Raw genomic sequence first — 18,261 nt, forward strand, 5'->3', positions numbered from 1 at the left:
CACCAGGGGCTGGGGGGCACGGAGGGGTGTCCTGGGGGAGCACACAGACCTCACCCCGAAATCCATCCCACCACGGCGAGCTGGCGTGCGCGTCCCTCGCGTGTGTGTCTGCACCAGCCTCTCGTGACATCCGTGTCCCTGCGCCGCTCCGCCAAAGCCGGCGGGGACACGTTCCCGGCTTGTGACATCTGGAGCCCAGCAGACACCAGCGAGAGCGAGAAACCTCCGATTTCAGGACAAAATCCGGTTCCCAGCTGGGGAACGGGGGTGGGGGTGGCAAGAAAAAGAAGCCTCCGTTACGTTCCCTTCCTATTTTTAGCCCGATTTCCTAAGGAAATGAGATGTCTGCAATCAAGGCCTCTGTCTTGCCTGTCCCTCTTGAATACCAGTTTTGAATGCATTGCCCAGTTTCAGCCAAATCTGACAGCGAGGGAGAAGCTGCAGAGAGAATTCTTTTCCTGCAGGTTTTGTGGCAGAAAATACCCCAATCTCATAGAAAAGTCAGCGTTCGCACTTTGGAAGGCAGGGACCAGCGGGCAGGGACCCGGGCTGCTCCCATGGCTGTTCAGTCCCCGGCAGAGCGGCAGGACCTGCTCTGCTCCCCCGCCTCTCGCTGCCCACCCCGACACCTCTACCTGCCCCAGCTTCCCCTGCCCCGACGGGCACGGGCGTGGGGCGGGATCCACGCGTCTCCCCGCGTGTACCCAGCGCCGGTGCCGACACGGCCCCGTGGTTCCTGGGGACCTTTCTGCTGGGCGACAACAGAAACGCGACTTTATCACCCGGAATCGCTGACTAAGCCACCTCCAGCCCAACCGCGCGCCAGCCAGGTGAGAGGAGCTGCAGCACAAATTGTTTTCTGTTGAAATATTTGTGGTTGGGCTATTTAGTACTTGCCATTGTTTAAGGATGTTGAGCCTGCACCGGGAAAAGAGCCAAAGGCATCTGTGAGTCACGTCCCTGCAAACAGCAATCCAGCAGAAATAAGCAGTTGTCCTAAAGCAGAACCAAACCACGTCCAGCTGTAGATTCGGACCACAGGAGCCCAAAACCACAGTTCAGACTAAATCCCTGCCTGGTCATGGGGTATTTTGAGAGCTCCCAAAAAAGTCTGAACTTTGCTGCTTCTGAAAGAAAGAGAAGTGTTTGTTTTTATTTAGAAAAAGATTAAACAAAAGCCAGGCCCTTCTCCCTCCGTTAGGAGATCTGAAGGCTCGGGACGCTGCAGGATCTACGCAAAAACCAACTCAATTCCGAGCTGACTTGGGAGCCTGCACCCTCTTTGCAGCGCTGACCGAGGGCTGGCAAAGCTTTGCTCCCACAACGTTAACGCCCGCCCCGAGCACCCTCTCGCAGGGCTCAGACCCCACGCTGCCAACTCCTGCAGCACATTGAGTCGTCCCTCGTGGTGACGGCACAAACGCTGTTCCTGTCGGACAGCCCCGCGCGGCAATGCTCCGCTGCAAGACCCCGTCACCCGTCAATAAACACATTTCTGGTTGCTATAGCAAAGGCAACGTGCAATTCAAAAGTGCTCAGACTTCAGGGCCCTCTCCTCTCCTCTCTGTGGATCCACAGACCCACTCCCCCCTCGTCCCGGTTCGGTCCGGCCGCACAGGGCTGCGGTGGAGCCGGCAGCGAGGATGCGCATCCCAAACGCTGCTCCCGGCTTCTATAGATAGGGAGGGCAATAACAGCAGAAAGGCACCTCCAGCCCCCCCGGCCACCGGGACCACGGGGAAGCGGTTCCCTTTCTCTTCTTAATGAGGGGCTCTTCATTGGGACAAGAGAGACAAGAAAACCTCTAGCGCAAGAGAAATCAAACCAACAAGGCCTCCTGGTGTTCTGTTCTGCCTGTTCCTGATTTCTAACCGCTAAAGCGTATTGCGACGTGCAGCCAAAACGTGTCCAGACCGTGCTGAGAAAATAAATCTGGCTCCACGTAGAGTTCAAAGATGCCTTTGCAAAGCTGACAGGGAAAGAAACCGCAAAGGGGCACATTAACAGCATTTCCCTTCCACCCAGAGGCCCGAACGGCATTTCCTAAGAGCTTTTGAAGCTGCCGTGTCCCTGCAGCAGGACAAACGGCAGCTGTCCCCGCGGCAGAGCAGGGGCACGCTCAGCAGGTCTCTGTCCCAAGTCAGTAAATCCCTTTGCTCGCAGAGGGAGCTGTGCGCTCGTGCTCCTGTGCAGCAGCCGGCGCGGCGCAGGACGGGCACCGGCCCTCGCCACGGCCACCGCGCTTCCTCAGGCTGCGCAAATAATGGAGTCCCATGGCGGGAAGGCTTCCCGCTGCTGCAAACGGCTTTGCTTGCTGCGCTTATTTTAGAACACAGAACAGCTTGCCGAGGGAAGGGAGCGGAACCCCATCACGTAGGTAATGTAAAACTTGCCCAGACGGAGCTGTGGAGCCGCCCCGCAGAGCTGACCCCTGCGCCGCTCCCCTGCGGTCACGATGATCTGATCGCCGTGAGGACGCGAACCCCGAATCTGAGCTGCGGAGCTCGCTCCGAGCAGCCGTGCAGCTGCATCCGCCAGAGGGGCTGCAAGAGCAGCACCAGCGCCCGAAACCTCCCTGCAAACCAGCTCCTGGGGGCATCTGCATCTGGTGGGGGAAGCCAACAACCCAAAAACCCCACGAACCACAGCCAGAATTGAGTGAAGTGCCACGGTCCATTGCTCACAGGGCGAGGATGAGGTCAGGGCTGCGCTGACATTCAGCAGCACGTTCCCTTTGCTGCCGCAGCACACTGTTAATCAGTGCTCGGCTAATCAGCTCCCAGAGCAGCGCTGGCAGCTCCCGACAGCTCCGTCCAGTGAGAAAACAACGCGGCCTTATTACGGGAAATGTCAGCGCTGAAAGGCCCTTGTCCCCGCGCGGGGCTCAGAGCGGAGCCCCAGAAACACCCCAAGGAACCAGAGACAAATCAGAACTGGCGGTGGCATTGCAGGCAGGAGCAGGTGCTGGAGCTGGGTCCGGCCCCGCACGGGGCTTTGCGGGCAGGAGCAGGCGCCGGAGCTGGGCCTGGCTCCACACACACGAGGCTTTGGGGGCAGGAGCAGGCGCTGGAGCCGGGCTCGGCCCCGCACGGGGCTTTGCGGGCAGGAGCGGGCGCTGGAGCCGGGCCTGGCTCCACACACACAAGGCTTTGCAGGCAGGAGCGGGCGCTGGAGTCGGGTCCGGCCCCACATGGGGCTTCGCAGGCAGGAGCGGGCGCTGGAGCCAGGCCTGGCTCCACACACACAAGGCTTTGTGGGCAGGAGCGGGCGCTGGAGCCAGGCCCAGCTCCACACAGGGACGCCCTCCGCCCGCTCCAGCCTCCTGCCAGCCACAAAACCCCTGATTTGCACAAAATCCAGCAGCTCTGAGGGCGATTAAGGGGTGAACGCCGCAGTTTGGCTGGGGAGGCACTGGATGGCGAGCGCTCGGTCTGGTTCTCATCTCACCCCCGAGGACGCCTGATCCCAGATTCCACCCCATTCGACGCAACGTTTTGTCCTAACAGATAAATTTCCACTATGAATCAGCGCGGGGGGGGGCTGGGGAAATTAAAAAGGCTGCTTTGTTGTGAAATTTCTGCTCTTAAACCACACTTAGCAGCCAGAATGAGGATCAATCACGAGCAGCCGCCCCACAGCATGTGAAGCCAAAGGGAGACTTGTGACCTCACCCTGGAGAACTGGAGGCTTGCGCTGCCCCTCGGAAGGGTAAAACACTGCTTCAAATTCCCCTGAACAACACGCCCAAAACGATCCCCTTTTGCCTCAGTCTGAATGCTTCATTTCAATAAATCCTGAGCATTTTGCACTAATTCTACATTAGCGCTGAGCAGTGACCTGGCCGTGTGGAACAGCCCGCAACGCGTCCCGGCGCGTTCCGAACTCCTGACAAACACACACCATCGAGGCTGAAATAAGAGTTAAAAAAAAATCATGTTGTCTTTTTTAAACGAGAAAGCACATATAGATTTCCATTCCCAACACCAGCAAGAAGTCCAGAGCTCTCCAAGGAGAAGGCAGTTTTATTTCCATAATTGCCTGAAGCAATAACACAGCCAAGCCACACGACGCCCGATCAGTCCATCACGACAAACACGGGAAAATGTCTATGGTGTTTATCCGGAGGACGGTCTGTGGGTGCACGATGACTGCAAAAGAATGGAAAGAGACAAAACAGCAGATGAGACAAGAGCACAAAGGGTTTGCATACCTCAGGGGGCTGGGGAGGCGAGGGTGCAGACTGAGCGCCGACGGGCCCGGCTGGGTAGGGGCTTAGCGCCCGTTCCAATAAAAAACGGGGTAATTTCTCTCTTTGCCACGTCTGAGAAGCAGCCGCTGTTTGGGAACCACAGACCCTGCACAGGACATGGTTAAGCCTCGCAGATATCTGATTGCACAGCCAGTGTTTAAGGCTTGGGACAGAGAACCAGATGGGTGTTCTTCAGCCAGGTTTTCCGCCAGGCTGTGTAACAACAGGAGCCGGTCAGGGAACATTCAGTCACCGCGCTCCCAACACAGGAAACTGCGGCATGAGGGGCCCTGGGGACGCGGTGACAGTGACAGTGTCCTTCCCCAGGCGCTGGTGTCACCACGCGCCCCCCAGAGCCAGCAGCAAACAGTGGGGAAGGACACTGTGTTCTCCTCTTACTTTTCTTCTTCTGATAGTTGTGCCTCTTCCGAAAGCGCATGTTGATTTTCGGCCACGACTCCGTCTTCTCAATCACGGTAGCTTCCACACGGACCAGATCTTTCCTTAAAAACAAAATGTAAAAGCATCACTGTTAAATTATTTACATTCTCCTCCTCTCGCTGAGCAGGTTTCTGGGGAACAACGCAGACGACACATCCCGCCTCGCAGGAACTAAAGTCACCGGGAAGGAGGGGAAGCTGTCAGGCTGTTGGTTTCGGGGTGCAAACCCGAAGGCCTGGAGACGCGGTGCGCGGATGAGCCCAGGCAGCAGGGCAGGCAGCCGGGAGCACGTCTGCTCGCCTTCCCAGCTCAGTTATCCCAGCAAAGGCCCCGTGGGGCGCCCCGGCCCTGTTCCAGCAGGGAGCACAGCCGCGGCTGCGGCGCCCGTCCCTGCTCCTGCACGCCCCCACTCCGCTCCCGCGCCGCCCCCTTGTTCGCCCTGTTCCAGCGGGGAGCACAGCCGCGGCTGCGGCGCCCGTCCCTGCTCCCGCACGCCCCCGCTCCGCTCCCGCGCCGCCCCCTTGTTCGCCCCGCGCTGGGAGAACAGCCAGGGTGTCCCTGCGGACTGCGGGTACCGCTCCCCGCCCCGCAGCGCAGCCTGAGCGCCGAGCGCGCTCCAACACCCCAGCTATTTCTGGAGCTCATTTCCACACATGGAAACTCTCGGCACGTAAACATCCTCCTCCCCAAGGATGGAGATGACGGATATGGCCCATATTCCATCGCAGGTGAGGGAAATCCCAGAGCAACGTGTCCCTCCGCGTTACCTGCCGCACACGCCGTGCTGCCCAGCCGGGCTCTGCAGAGCTCCCGCAGGACAGCTCCGAGATGGAAATTGGATTGGACTGGGATTTCAGCTGCCGCCTGGAAACCACCGGAGCTGTGCGCACCAACACCCCTGCCAGGGGCACGAGCCTCCGGACAGAGCCCGGCCTAGAGCTCTGCAAAGCCTGGTTTTAATCAGCAGCCACGGCGGAGGAGGAAGAGACGCTCTTTGGTGCAGCACCGCTGCGCAGTGGCATTAAAAACTCATTAGCATGCTCATTTCACCACCAGAAGACATTTAAAGAGCATTTCCCTGACAAACGGCCCTGTTTGCGCTGCCCACCCAGCCTGGCTCTTCAGCAGGGTCAGCGGCAGGCCAGGGTTGAGACATTTACCTTCTGGGTGTCATTTATGTCAGAGACCAGATCCGCCAGGGAGGAGGGAAGCAAAACCGCAGAGAAAACAGATATATCTGCATTTAACAACTGGCCCAGAAGAAAACAGACATCAGATAATCTCGGTTTTAAGATACCACTGGGTGACCCTGACCTTCTGGCTAAAGGCTGTTCTCTGGATCCAGCAGCACCACTGGAATACACGGCATGTTCTGCAAATCCAGAACAGACCCCTCCAAACGCCCCGTGCTTTACACAACCCCCCAAATGCCCTGTGCTCCTGTGCCTGCTGTGCTTCACAGAGACCCCCAAACGCCCCGCGCTCCTGTGCCTGTTGTGCTTCACAGAGACCCCCAAACGCCCCGCGCTCCTGTGCCTGTTGTGCTTCACAGAGACCCCCAAACGCCCCGCGCTCCTGTGCCTGTTGTGCTTCACAGAGACCCCCAAACGCCCCGCGCTCCTGTGCCTGTTGTGCTTCACAGAGACCCCCAAACGCCCCGCGCTCCTGTGCCTGTTGTGCTTCACAGAGACCCCCAAACGCCCCGCGCTCCTGTGCCTGTTGTGCTTTACAGAGACCCCCAAACGCCCCGTGCCCATCGTGCTTCACCGTGGGTCGGGAGCTGCACGGTGTGCGCTGCCCCTGCCGCCGGGGGCAAAGCCGAGGCACAGCAGAGACCAGCGCGCTGCTCAACACAGGGAAAACTCAGCAAAACAGAGCTCAGGAAAAAAACCAACAAACCAACAACTCTGAATTGAATGTTCTAGGCATGACTGGCATGTCCACGAAAATCCAAAGGGGGTCACAGGTTTCGCAGGGGCGGCCACGTCTCCTGGCACAGCACGGCTGCCCCATCGCTGCAGGAGCAAGAAAGCTTCACACCGAAACCTCACAGGTCGGAGCTGGGCTGAAAGCCGCTGTCATTAAGCAGTAAAAAAGATCCAGGCAAGCTACAGCCCCAAGGGTCATAACTCACGGAGGCAATAATTTCAACCGACAAGCTCGCTCGGTCCCTCCCTGTGAGGGTAACCGAATCTGGGAAAGGAACAGGACCAAGGGCCTTTGCCATTTCCACCACAGCTACTGCAGAAAGGGGCAGGTAAGGACACAGGGCAGGGTTCATCCACAGAAATCAATTCCCCATCAGCTGCACTTAGGCTAGATACACACTGAACTTCCTCCGTGCAGCACCGGTCATTTTGCTTGGATCTACAACAGCTGAGGGCGCTGAACCGATGGCCGGAAATCCAAACCTGCGCAGGTTATGCTCACCCCTACTCACAGCTCTAGAAGGGCCCAGCAGTCTCCGCAGCACACAGGTGAACGCGGCACAGCCGTGTGCTGCCGGCACGCTGGTGACACCACGCAGCCTGTCACTCGCACGGCCACACAGCCGGCGGTCCCGGAGCAGGAGCCAGCTCGTGCTCCCAGCCAGCCCCCGGCACGCAGACATGTCCTGCCGCACCGCTGTCCTGCCGCACCGCTGTTCTGCCGCACCGCTGTCCCGCCAGGCCTCGCGGGACTGTCATCGGGGAGGCATCGACTGCTACACACAATTAAATGATGATCATCTGTCCAGAGCAGGACAAGTTCCCACCCGCCGGCAGGCCCGAGCAGGCAGTGCAGCTGTAACGAGCTGTCTCATGCAGACACCAGTGCAAGCATTCACAGATGTGCTTATTTTTAAAACAACAGAAGACCAGAACCGCCTTTGTTTGCGTCCAAGCTCTTACCTCCCCTCCCAAACGCCCGTGGTTTGGGCACCGCGGGGAGCCGCGGGGAGGAACGGCTGCCTCCACCCTGCTGCGAGATGCTGGGCTCTGCTCGTCCTTCCCGGCCCGCACCGAGCGCTGGGGACTCGGAGGAGGATGTCACCTCCCTACCAGCCCCCGTGCCCCCTGCTCAGCCTCCTCCTCCTCCTCCCTCCCAGCGCTCCCGGCTGCAGCTCCCGCTGGCACGGTACGGTTTGGTCTGCCCCGAGCGACTGGCAGCGCTTTCCCTGCACCTGGAGCACTTGCAGGGACCCAACAGCTGGTTCTCCTCCCGGTCCAGAGCTCCAGGGTCTGGGGCCACATGCCAGGTCCGGCACAGAATGTGGGAGCTGCCCAGAACCAGCCCGGTCCACAGATGGGAGAGGCACGTGAAGGACGGTGCTCCTGAACCGCTCAACACAGCATGGCCCTGTCTGCACAACTCAGGCTCTCACTTGAATCCCTGGAAGACGACATTTCGAGTCCAAATAACGAGATTCCCCTTCCTAGAATCTCCTGCAAGTGCAACACCTGGCAATAACTCAAGGACTCCCAAGGGTCTGCAGTTCCAGATCTCTCTGCAGGACCAGCAGCCCTCCAAATCCTGCGAACATGGGGACCCAAGGCAGTTACACCAGCGCAGCTCAAGTCGTGCCAGCAGCTGTACAAACACGTTCCAAGCAAGTCCTAAGCACCATGGAAAACAGAAGTGAAACCAATCTGAAACCACATGGTTTTTCCAACCTGAATCCACTAGAAACAGCTGTCAGATGTACAAGTTCCTCCTTATCCGACCATCCCCTGCAAAGCCGGGCGGGTTCAAGCCAACACCTCCGCGTGCGGCTCAGCTCCCAGGCACACTGAGCACCCGCAACCCACCGGAGCTCAACTTGTGTTCTACCGCTAAAACCTCTTCCCTTGCAGAACGCAGCTCATGGCTTTGCTCCCGGCCAGAGCTCAGCGCTGAGCAGCAACATCTGTGCCACACACCACGGGCTTTAGGGAAGAAAAGGCTGAAGAACCAGCTGTTGCGCCAGGCTCCATAGCGAGTCCTACAGTGCGGGGATGGGGATGGGGATGGTGCCGAGGGGGAAACGCCTCCTCCCTGTTCTGTAATTGCTGCGCTGCGTGACCAGGAGGAAGGGAAAATCGGCAACTCTAATATGAAGATAAAGGTCTGCTGGGTTAAGACACAGCTAAAAGGAAATGGGCTTAAAAACCCAAGTCAAATTAATAGATTAAGGGATGGGCAAGGATTTCTGGGTTATTTTGAGACGACCATCATGAAATTAGGGAGTAAAGATATTGAAAAGCAGGATTTACTGCTAGTTTCCCCAAGTCTTATACCATGAGAAAAAGATCCAGCCCAAGAGAGGTGCATATCCTGCGGTTACCTTAGAAATGGGCACTGCTGGCCTGGCGCTGCGGCAACAGGGCCAGCTTGGTTTGCTGTCATTCGACAGGAAAGGGCTGGGAAAAAAGCCACTGCTGATAAATCCAGGTTTCTTTTCTGTCTCAGGGACTGTAGGAGCCCTGAAGCTACAATTAAGTACAATAATTGCCTTGAAGATAGTTCGTGTATGAGACATCTTACCTCAGGAGCGGCCTTCCGATAAGCGTGAAGTCGTCAGCACCAACCAGCAACACCTACGGAAAATAAATCAGGCATATATCACGGGTCCACTGCCCCAGGAGAGACACAAACAAGAGCTTCCAAATTCTACAGTCAGCAGCCAGGACCCGAGCTGGTTAAAAACAGGCCTTGCTGCGTTCGAATGGAACGCTGTTACTGCAGAGGGGTGGTGGGCAAGGCAGCTAACGGGCAAGGAACAGAGCCGTTAATCAGCCAGCCCTCCGGAGAGCTGCTCCTGCTAAAACGTACTTGGGGAGTATCTTCCACGCTGATCGGAACACACTGAACCTTCCTGTCCTGGCTCACCAGGAGCTGTAAAAGATGTGAAAAGCAACCCAGGGCAGGAGAGGAATATGCCTCGCGTGGGATCGGGAGGAATGGCAGCTATTAAAATCATTGCGTTTTTATTGCCATTGCTACGTAACGCAGTAGAGCAACACTTTCCTCATTCTGCTCCCTTAGGCCCCAAGATGGGCAACAAAGAAATGAGCATGTGGGGGATTCACCCCCAGGGACCAGCCCTGTTGTCTCAGGGCATTTCAACCCCTGCCTCTCCAAGGGCGGGACAGGGGGACACTGGGGACAGGGGGACACTGGGGACAGGGGGACACGCTTCGCACAGGCTGCCCGCCCCACACTAACCCCTGGCAGCACTTAAACACAGCAGAGGAGCCATCATGAGATGTTCAGACTTCATCTTAGACAGATACTTGCCAGTGAAAGCCCCAGAGGTGACGGTGGTTCAGCAAGTTTTCCACCTCCCCACTCCCACTGGAGCCTGCGCTCCCAGCTGGCTGCTCCCTGCAAACCCTCTTCTGCGGTGTGAGGACACACACACCAAACGCCCCAAAAGCTGCCCCAAAACTGCACTGCACAGCAACGGGCGAGCGGGAAAACTGCCCGGTCTCGACCGCTCGCTCGGCTCGAACAACCACCAGCAAGATTAAACCAACACAATCCCACCTCATCGCCTTTCACTTGGATTAACGAGCCTCCACAAGTTCCTGCTAGTTAACTGAGGCTTCAGATAAAGATATTTAATCGCGCCTTGGCGATCCTCCCGCACAGGCACCATCCCTCTCCCTCCACCCAACACACTCAGCGTGATAAGGATCTGGCAAAGCGCTGAGCAGCGACAGTCCCTCCGGGAACAGTGCAAGTATTTTGGGTGCTGGAGCCTGGAGGTAAACACAGGCTTTAACTGTCGGCTCTACAAACAACAACTGTAATTTTGTTGGGTTTTTTTGGATGAAGTTAGTACAACAAAAATCTGTCTCCTGACAGAGTCTGGCAAGACTCATTGCAGCTCTGTTCAACAGAAATCACAATAACATTATCGCTAACCAATACTGGAACAAAACTAAGGCAAAGCAAATAGCTGCAGTGAGAACAAGAGATCTGACAGGAGCTTTTCGGGACAGGCTTTTAAAAACCGGCTTTCCCTCGGGGGCTGCGGGCAGAAACCGGCTCTGCTGGCACAGCACCTCACCTTCTCCATGCGGATCCGGTCTCCGCACTCGGCCTCCAGGACGTTGTCCATCATGATCAGGTCTTCGCTGGTGATCTTCCACTGCTTGCTGGCGAAGTGCACGACGGCAAAGAGCCTCCCGTACTGCCCCGCTGCGATCAGCCCGTTCACTCTCCGCACCACCTCTGTCAGACAGAGCAGGGAGCGATCGCTGCAGCAAACCCGGCACGGTGCAAGGGCTGCTCTGAACCAGCAAACCCGGCACGGTGCTGCTCTAAACCAGCAAACCCAGCACGGTGCTGCTCCAAACCAGCAAACCCAGCACGGTGCTGCTCTAAACCAGCAAACCCAGCACGGTGCTGCTCCAAACCAGCAAACCCGGCCCAGTGTGCAGGGCTGCTCTAAACTCTGCTCGGCTGGGAACCTCTCAGCAAGGACCAGGAGCAGTGTTGTTTCTGACGGGGTCTGAGCCTCCCTTTCCTAAACTTAATGACCTATTAGTATTTTAGTTGCTGGCAAACCCACACATAAACAAACACCTCGTATACACAGTGTGCAGCTAATGTAACACTCGACTTCTCAGCCTATTTCTTAGCACCCTAACGTCCACTGTATTGAGATTTAAAGCCTTCCAGGACAGGGCGCTTGTCCACACATCCCACACGTGGTGGGCAGCTCCCTCAGTTTCCGTGTAACACACAGAAGGCCCAGGACTGCAAACACTGTGCAAGGCACATGGGAACGTCAGGAAGTTTGGGAGAGCACACAGGGAAAGGGCTCCCGTGTGCTAACAAAGCCTGGCCTGAGAACCTGTGTCTGCTGCAAAGACAGAGCCCTTTCCCTCCCTCTGTTCCAGAAAATCTCCTGCCACTCGCAGAGCAGGTGCCCGAGCAGCACGGGTCCCAGGGACCGGGTCCTGCACACAGACAGACTTGGTTCTCTGGATCAGCTCCCTGTACAGTGAAGCCCAAACCAATTTTGATGGGAACACCAAAAGGTATCACTAACAAGTGCCGTTGCGCTGCCAAACAGCAGCTTTCTGCCCTCCTGAGCTGCTCAGGAAAACAGCAGCTTCTCTGTAACTGGAAAGATAGATTTTCTTCATTGTCCGCAAAAGCGGCTAATCGTTTTTTCTTGGAACATAAACAACACAACATCCCTTTGGGACAGACAAGAATCCAGCAGCCAAACCAAACCCAGCCCTTACCGGAACACTTGGAGAGCGCCCAATTCCAGCCCAGCAGAAGCAAACTATGGAAGACAGAGGTAAGAACAGAAATGATCTGCAAGGCAGCAGTTGCTGCAGTTCCCACTATGATGAAGAGTTTAGCTTCTGCGTTGCTGGAATTGCTGTTTCAAAAGAACAATCCACTGTGTTCTCTTTGCCCTGATTCACAGTGGTCCACTACAAAAAATCCAGAGAAAAGATACAACCCCCTTCCTTCGTTATGCCCTCAACAGCACAACCGGTACAACCAATTGCTTCCTGTTCCAAACTGCTGATCTCTGTACATCAGCGGTCCTGTGGTCAACATTTCAAAACCAAAATTCCAAAATGTTGGACCACAATCTTCTCTTGGCAGAAAACAGGCAGAGTCATGCTCTAACCAGGGTTATTTCCTTGCCAAATTTCAACTGGCTGCCCACAGGCCTTTCTCATCTGTTTGTAAGCAGAAAAGGCACGTTGTCTTCACTGCACTTGCGCTCTCAAGTTAGAGGTAACTACTGCAAACAGTGATGTTTCCATCTGACTGTTGGCACAGCTTGTATCTCAGCACCATGTGGAGCGACCCCTCCTGAACTGTCCCTGTCTGCTCCCACAGCCAGCAGGAAAACGGCGGGCACAAGTCAAGCGCTCTCGCTGTGCTTTGCTTTGGATGAGCACAGCCAGGAGCTAATGACCCCGCTCACCAACGGGAGGGCACAGGGCAGGGAAATCACAGGAATCCATGTGGGGAACATGGGACCCTGTTCACCACGGGGCTTCTGCACATCAAACTGAGCAGCTTACGGTTCACCGCTGGGTCAAACCGTGCTCGGGGACAAAACACTCGTCTGTCACTTGAGCACCCCCAGGAGTGCAGAGAGACGGAAAGTTCTGTGCGGCACCCTGCAGACGTGCAACGCTGATCGCTGCAGGCTCCGGGCACCGCTGCAGGGACCACTGGCTGCAATCAACGGTCCCGACCAGCCGTGGGGACAAGAATCATTCATCAACGTCACGTCCCTCCCCAGCTGCTCGCTGCCACAAGCCACAGCTCTGCAGCCCTGCCAGCGCCCACCGCCCACCTGCTCCTGCTGGCTCTGGCACTGCCTCAGGCACCGAAACCCACCCGCTCTCTGGTGTGCCCACCAGCCAACTGCTTCTGCTGCCTTCAGCTCTTTCATTTATCCATTAAAATAAAAACAACTGTTTTTTCCTGTCCAAAATGCTTGTTCCATGCTTTCAAAAGCAACACACCACGTGAGGTAAGGTTCCTCTGGGGGTGTCACAAGCTGTCATGCTCTCTCAAACTGAGGAGACCTCACATTCTACCCAAACCCCCAACACCAGGAGCTGGAGCACAAGTCCAGAGACAGAAATGTGAAGAACAACAACCAGCTCCAGGCATTGCAGGCACTTCTCTATGCTTAGTGGCAACAGTGGAGCGCAAGTCGTCACCTGGACACTCGGGACCTTTACCTGCGTGATACTTCGCCTCTTCCACCGGGTCTGGGAGCTTCACTTCAGGCCATGGGGGAGAAGTCAGAGACGTTTTGGCAATAAGTCTGTGAATGAAAAGGGAGGATTCACTTGTAGGAAACAGATATAAGAGACATAAAACAAGAGGAGAGGAAAAAGGGTAAAAGAAGCTGGAGACGCAGCGGGTTGACTGAGAATTCCCCCAGGCTGGGCGATGGCTTGTTCCTGATGCTGAGATCCGCAGCTGGATGTGCCACTGGTGACCAAGCTCAGCGACCACCAGTGACTTCCCACCGCCTCGTTTTTACAGACTGGAATTGTGTCACCAACTCCAATGGAAACAGACCCACCTTAAGCCTTGCTTACCCCCGAGCTTTAGCTGCAAGGCTCTTGTTAAGCTTTTCCAGGTATAAGGCACAAGTTACCTCCAGCACAGCTGAGAGGATGAAGTGCTAATGCTCCTTCAGCGCCATGGACCGAGCTCTGGAGTTACCGGCAGCAGGACAAGGTGCCTTGATGGGGAAGAAGGGCTAACGAGCATTCCTAACGATCGTTCCTAACCAGCCTTGAGTGTTGCACATCAGTGACACACATGCATCCTTTTTGCCTCTATTCTCTGAAGCTCTTCTCTGTTAAATGACAGTTTAGAGAGCACCTTAAGGCCGCAGCTGGGTTCTTTATAGGAGAGTCCTGCGGCTGCTCTTCCTTTGTCACCGACAGCCGTGTTCCCCGAATGGTGACAATAACGGCATCTGCCCCCAGCACCGTTCAGCGTTCAATACCACAAATGCTGAGCGCAAAAGCCTCTTCTGTGCTGTTACCGCGTCTGTGCACGATCGATAACACCGTGCTGGGAGGTACCAGCAGCGGCACTTGACGCGACTCCTCAGCCCCTGTGTGGGATCAGGCCGAGAGGGGCCGGGAGCGGAACACGCGCTGCCCCACGCCCAGCCCCACGCACCCAGCGCTCCTCCTGGGACTGCCAGCACCACGGCGTTCTGCTAAAAGGTGCAAATTAAACCCTTATTGTCCCCGAAAGGTCAGCTTCCACTGCTGTGACACAGAACGGCTTTAATCCTGTCTTTCGGAATGCTGTGCAGCTGCACTGAGACACGGGACTCTGTTCCCAGACGTGGCACCAGTCCCCACAGACCCTCCTGGTGACCAGCCCGGGGGCTCCCGGGTGTCACAGGTCCCCTTGGGGTCACTCAGCACCGAGACACCACAGCAACAGCCACGGCTCAGACTGCACCAGCACCCGAGTGACAAATTCTGCACAGAAGACACGTTACCTGGCACCTGCTCTACCTTCTGCACCGAGACGTTGCTCCGTTACCTCCTGAACACGGTCCACGGCAGGCACAGCACCTCACACCAACAGCGTGGTGCACAAACGGGGTCTGAGGGCCAGCGGGGCACCGCACTGACAGAGACCAAGAGCCTGAAAACCGCCAGGGGCGTTTCAGCGAGCAGCCAGCAAGACGTTCTCGTTACCTGTCGTGGCGGGTTCCTTCTGCTTTCCTCAGGATTATCAGCAGGCGGGATCCTCCTCCTCTAAACTGAACTATTGTAATAACTCCCGAGGCCCAGAGCCCCCAGTCAGTGCCGCAGGGACCCGCCTGCACACGCGGCCGCTGACAGCGGCACAGGCAGCGCTAAGTCACGAGAACCCCTAGAAAACACCAGAGCCAAGCGACAATTAACTCAGCTCAAACGGGCCACGGGGTGCTAATTCAAAAATGAAATGCTGCGCGAAACGCACAGTGTGAGCTTGGGTGGAAATAATGCAAACAGCACTGGCTTATAACTAGCCGGCTTCCAGGAACTCTGGAACAAGGAGCAACAACAAGGAGGACCAGGGGCAGCTGTTTGTGTCTCTGTGTAAGAGCCAGGTACAAGAACTACTGATTTGCTCCCAAAGAACCGGGGAGCAAAGCCCCGCTCTGAGCAGGGACGGTGCTTTGCACGGGCAGAGGTCTCATCAGAACACACTGCAGGGCAGGGGGAGAAGGGTCCATCTGGCAGCACTCGGGGATTAGCCCCAGAGGTGCCAAACGCCTTTACGCACAAAGAGATGTGACTGAAAAGCACCAGCTTATAGTCCCTTATTAAGCAGGAATCTACAGTACCACAAAGACAACCTCGGATTTAAAGAGGAGGGAGGTTCCCTCTGGATCTCACTGAAATGACCAGAGAGGTGTCAGTTTCTGAAACATGAAGGGCATGGTGCTGCTCAGTAAATCCCACCTCTGTCATGAATGAGAAGTTCAGAATTTCCTCTGTGCTGAGATCTACATTTTCTATAAATAACGCAGGATGCACAAACTGCATAAATATTCAGGAATAAACATTAGATGCTAGTGAAAGGCGGCAAAATTAACACAAGAGCAGCTGCGTTTGATCAGTTTCCTCTGTGCTGCCCCGAGATGCCTCTCAAAGGGCTGTAATTTCCCACAACTCAAAGCAATCATGAGCAAGCGCACAATCAGCACGAGGCCTCGGGGTCTGCTGCGCGGTTTGGTGACAACACCGGGCGCCGTGTCCGGGGGCAGAGACCCAAACTGCTCCCACATGCCTGAGGAGCAGCGGGAAGAGGCCACACGAGCAAATCCTGCCATTTTTCCCCGATGCTGCTACAGGAATTCGCTATTTCTGCAGTGTCCCCTTCTGGCCAAGCTCGCAGCAGCACAGCCCACACCAGATCCTAGCAAATACACACACAAATCGGTAGCTCTCAAAGCGTGGAAACCAGTGAGGCCTGAAGTCTCCCGGCACGGCATCCTGCAGTGCTGGGGCTGTACATCACATTTTATGCAGACTGCGGTGCCATTTCTGCATTTGTCGGGTATCGGAGAGCCCAGGCAGGAGGTGGCCCTTGCCGGAGGATCAGAGAACCTGCACCTAAAGCACAAGAGGCAGCTGAAGCCCTTCCTGCAGCTGAGGAGTCTGCGATGTCCTGACCTGAGCGGCTTCTCTGCTGCCTGCTACAGGCTGAGCCCACCCTGCCGCCCTTTCCTCAGCGTGGGGTCTAATTATCTGTCTCTAGACTCTGCTGCTTAATTTCACAGATCAACAGAAGCATCTTCCTGGCAATGGTGACCGCAGGCACAGTCCAAACCTCACAGGGGTGACACACGTCCCTTTTCCAAAGGGAAAACCAGCTCCAGCCCCACCAAGGACAGTCGGAAGCAAAGCAGAAAGTCGGGTGACATTACCCTTGCTGCAGCGACGTGCTCTGGGAGCTCTGGTGCCGAACCGCAGACGAAAGCAGGAAAGCTAAAGGGAGAGATGGAGAAACAATTAAAAATAAGCAGGGACTGCTGGTCCCACAGCTCCCGAGCAGCCACCGCAACGCCCGGTGAAACAGGGGAGCGGGAGGAGCGGGGCAGGATCAGCAGGTTTGGGGTTAACGCTCTGGGTTTTCACTGCCCCACACACCTGTTCCAGCACACGGGGCGGAGGAGCCACGCAGCTGAACAACAATTGAATATGAGAGTCAGAAAAACGCATTAGTGCTTCTCAGAGCAGCGTAGACACAAGCAAACGTTCACAGAAAGAGTGAAGCTGTGTTGCCATTCCAATATACAAATATGCAAAAATCGAGAGGCATCCTACAACCTGAATTATAGTTTGAGTGTAACCTCAGCATTTTTCAGAAAGACACTGGACTTGCACACACTGTTAATTAGCAGAAAGAGACAAAGGCCTAAAAATGCATGTTCATGGATTTATCCCTCTGTTATCTCATGGATAACAAGATGTGCTCTGGGACAATTTGCTCAATTAAAAGCCAGACCCTGCACAGCTTCTTTGCAGGAACTTTATCTTTTTTGCTCAGCGGCCAAAGCACAACCAGTACAGAGGACTGGGAGCACATCGTAACCCCCCCCGCACCCACCGGTCTCATGTGCAGAAGCCGCGGTTCACCCAGTCACAGAAACAAAACCCCAACGTGCGGCCAGGGCCCCCAGCCCCCCTCTGCTCCCAGCGACCCCACCAGCTGCCCAGACAGGGGGGGAGGAGGCTCGGGGGTCCCCACGCACCCCCCAGCTCCTGAAATTTGCTGAGACGTTCATGGAATCATTGAATTACTTGAGCTGGAGGAGACACTTAATATCTTGAGTCCAACCATAACCCACCCCAGAACTGCCCCGTGTCCTGAGAACCTCATGTCCGTCTGTCCAGCCCTCCAGGGATGGTGACTCCAGCACTGCCCCGTGTCCCGAGAACCTCATGTCCGTCTGTCCAGCCCTCCAGGGATGGTGACTCCAGCACTGCCCCGTGTCCTGAGAACCTCATGTCCGTCTGTCCAGCCCTCCAGGGATGGTGACTCCAGCACTGCCCCGTGTCCTGAGAACCTCATGTCCGTCTGTCCACCCCTCCAGGGATGGTGACTCCAGCACTGCCCTGGGCAGCCTGTTCAATGCCCCACAGCCCTTTGGGGAAGAAATTGTTCCCACATCCAACCTCAACCTCCCCTGGGCAACTTGAGGCCGTTTCCTCTGCTCCTGGCGCTTGTTCCTGGGGAGCAGAGCCCGACCCCCCTGGCTCCAAGCTCCTTTCAGGCAGTTCAGAGATCAGAAGGTCTCCCCTCAGCTCCTGTTCTCCAGCTGAACCCCCAGGTCCCTCAGTCTCCATCACATTGTGCTCCAGCCCCTCACCAGCTCCGTTCCCTTCTCTCCGCTCGCTCCAGCACCTCAAGGGCTTTCCTGGGCTGAGGCGCCCGAAGGCCATGCTCGGATAAGCTGTGTAAAGCGGGTGCTCATGCTCGGATAAGCTGTGTAAAGTGGGCCCTCCCGCCCGGCCCCGCCTCACCTGCCGCCCTCCGCCGCGTCCCCGCCAGCGCGGCCGCCATGGCCTCCCCGCCCCGCGGCCCGG

The 18,261-nt window shown here is 56.4% G+C and overlaps 1 protein-coding gene across 3 annotated transcripts; it reads right to left on the reverse strand.

Annotated features, from left to right (window-relative positions):
- Positions 1-4,004: 4,004 nt before the first annotated feature.
- On the reverse strand, positions 4,005-18,253 carry MRPL21 (mitochondrial ribosomal protein L21). Of its 3 annotated transcripts, none has more exons than XM_080345706.1 (7): positions 18,199-18,253; positions 16,599-16,659; positions 13,384-13,469; positions 10,722-10,885; positions 9,194-9,246; positions 4,649-4,752; positions 4,005-4,148 (listed from the first exon to the last, which is right to left on the reverse strand). In XM_080345706.1, the coding sequence occupies exons 1-7, from the start codon at positions 18,236-18,238 to the stop codon at positions 4,084-4,086; spliced, it is 573 nt and encodes a 190-aa protein (XP_080201832.1). In that variant the 5' UTR covers positions 18,239-18,253; the 3' UTR covers positions 4,005-4,083. The 3 variants fall into 3 exon arrangements, with proteins under 3 accessions (XP_080201832.1, XP_080201833.1, XP_080201831.1); XM_080345707.1 differs by lacking the exon at positions 16,599-16,659 and adding an exon at positions 16,105-16,284 and having other exon boundaries at positions 18,199-18,229; XM_080345705.1 differs by lacking the exon at positions 18,199-18,253 and adding an exon at positions 18,045-18,148.
- Between the last annotated feature and the right edge of the window lie 8 nt (positions 18,254-18,261).

The sequence above is a fragment of the Nesoenas mayeri genome (assembly GCF_963082525.1).
Source record: "Nesoenas mayeri genome assembly, chromosome: 5".
NCBI classification, from domain to species: domain Eukaryota; kingdom Metazoa; phylum Chordata; class Aves; order Columbiformes; family Columbidae; genus Nesoenas; species Nesoenas mayeri.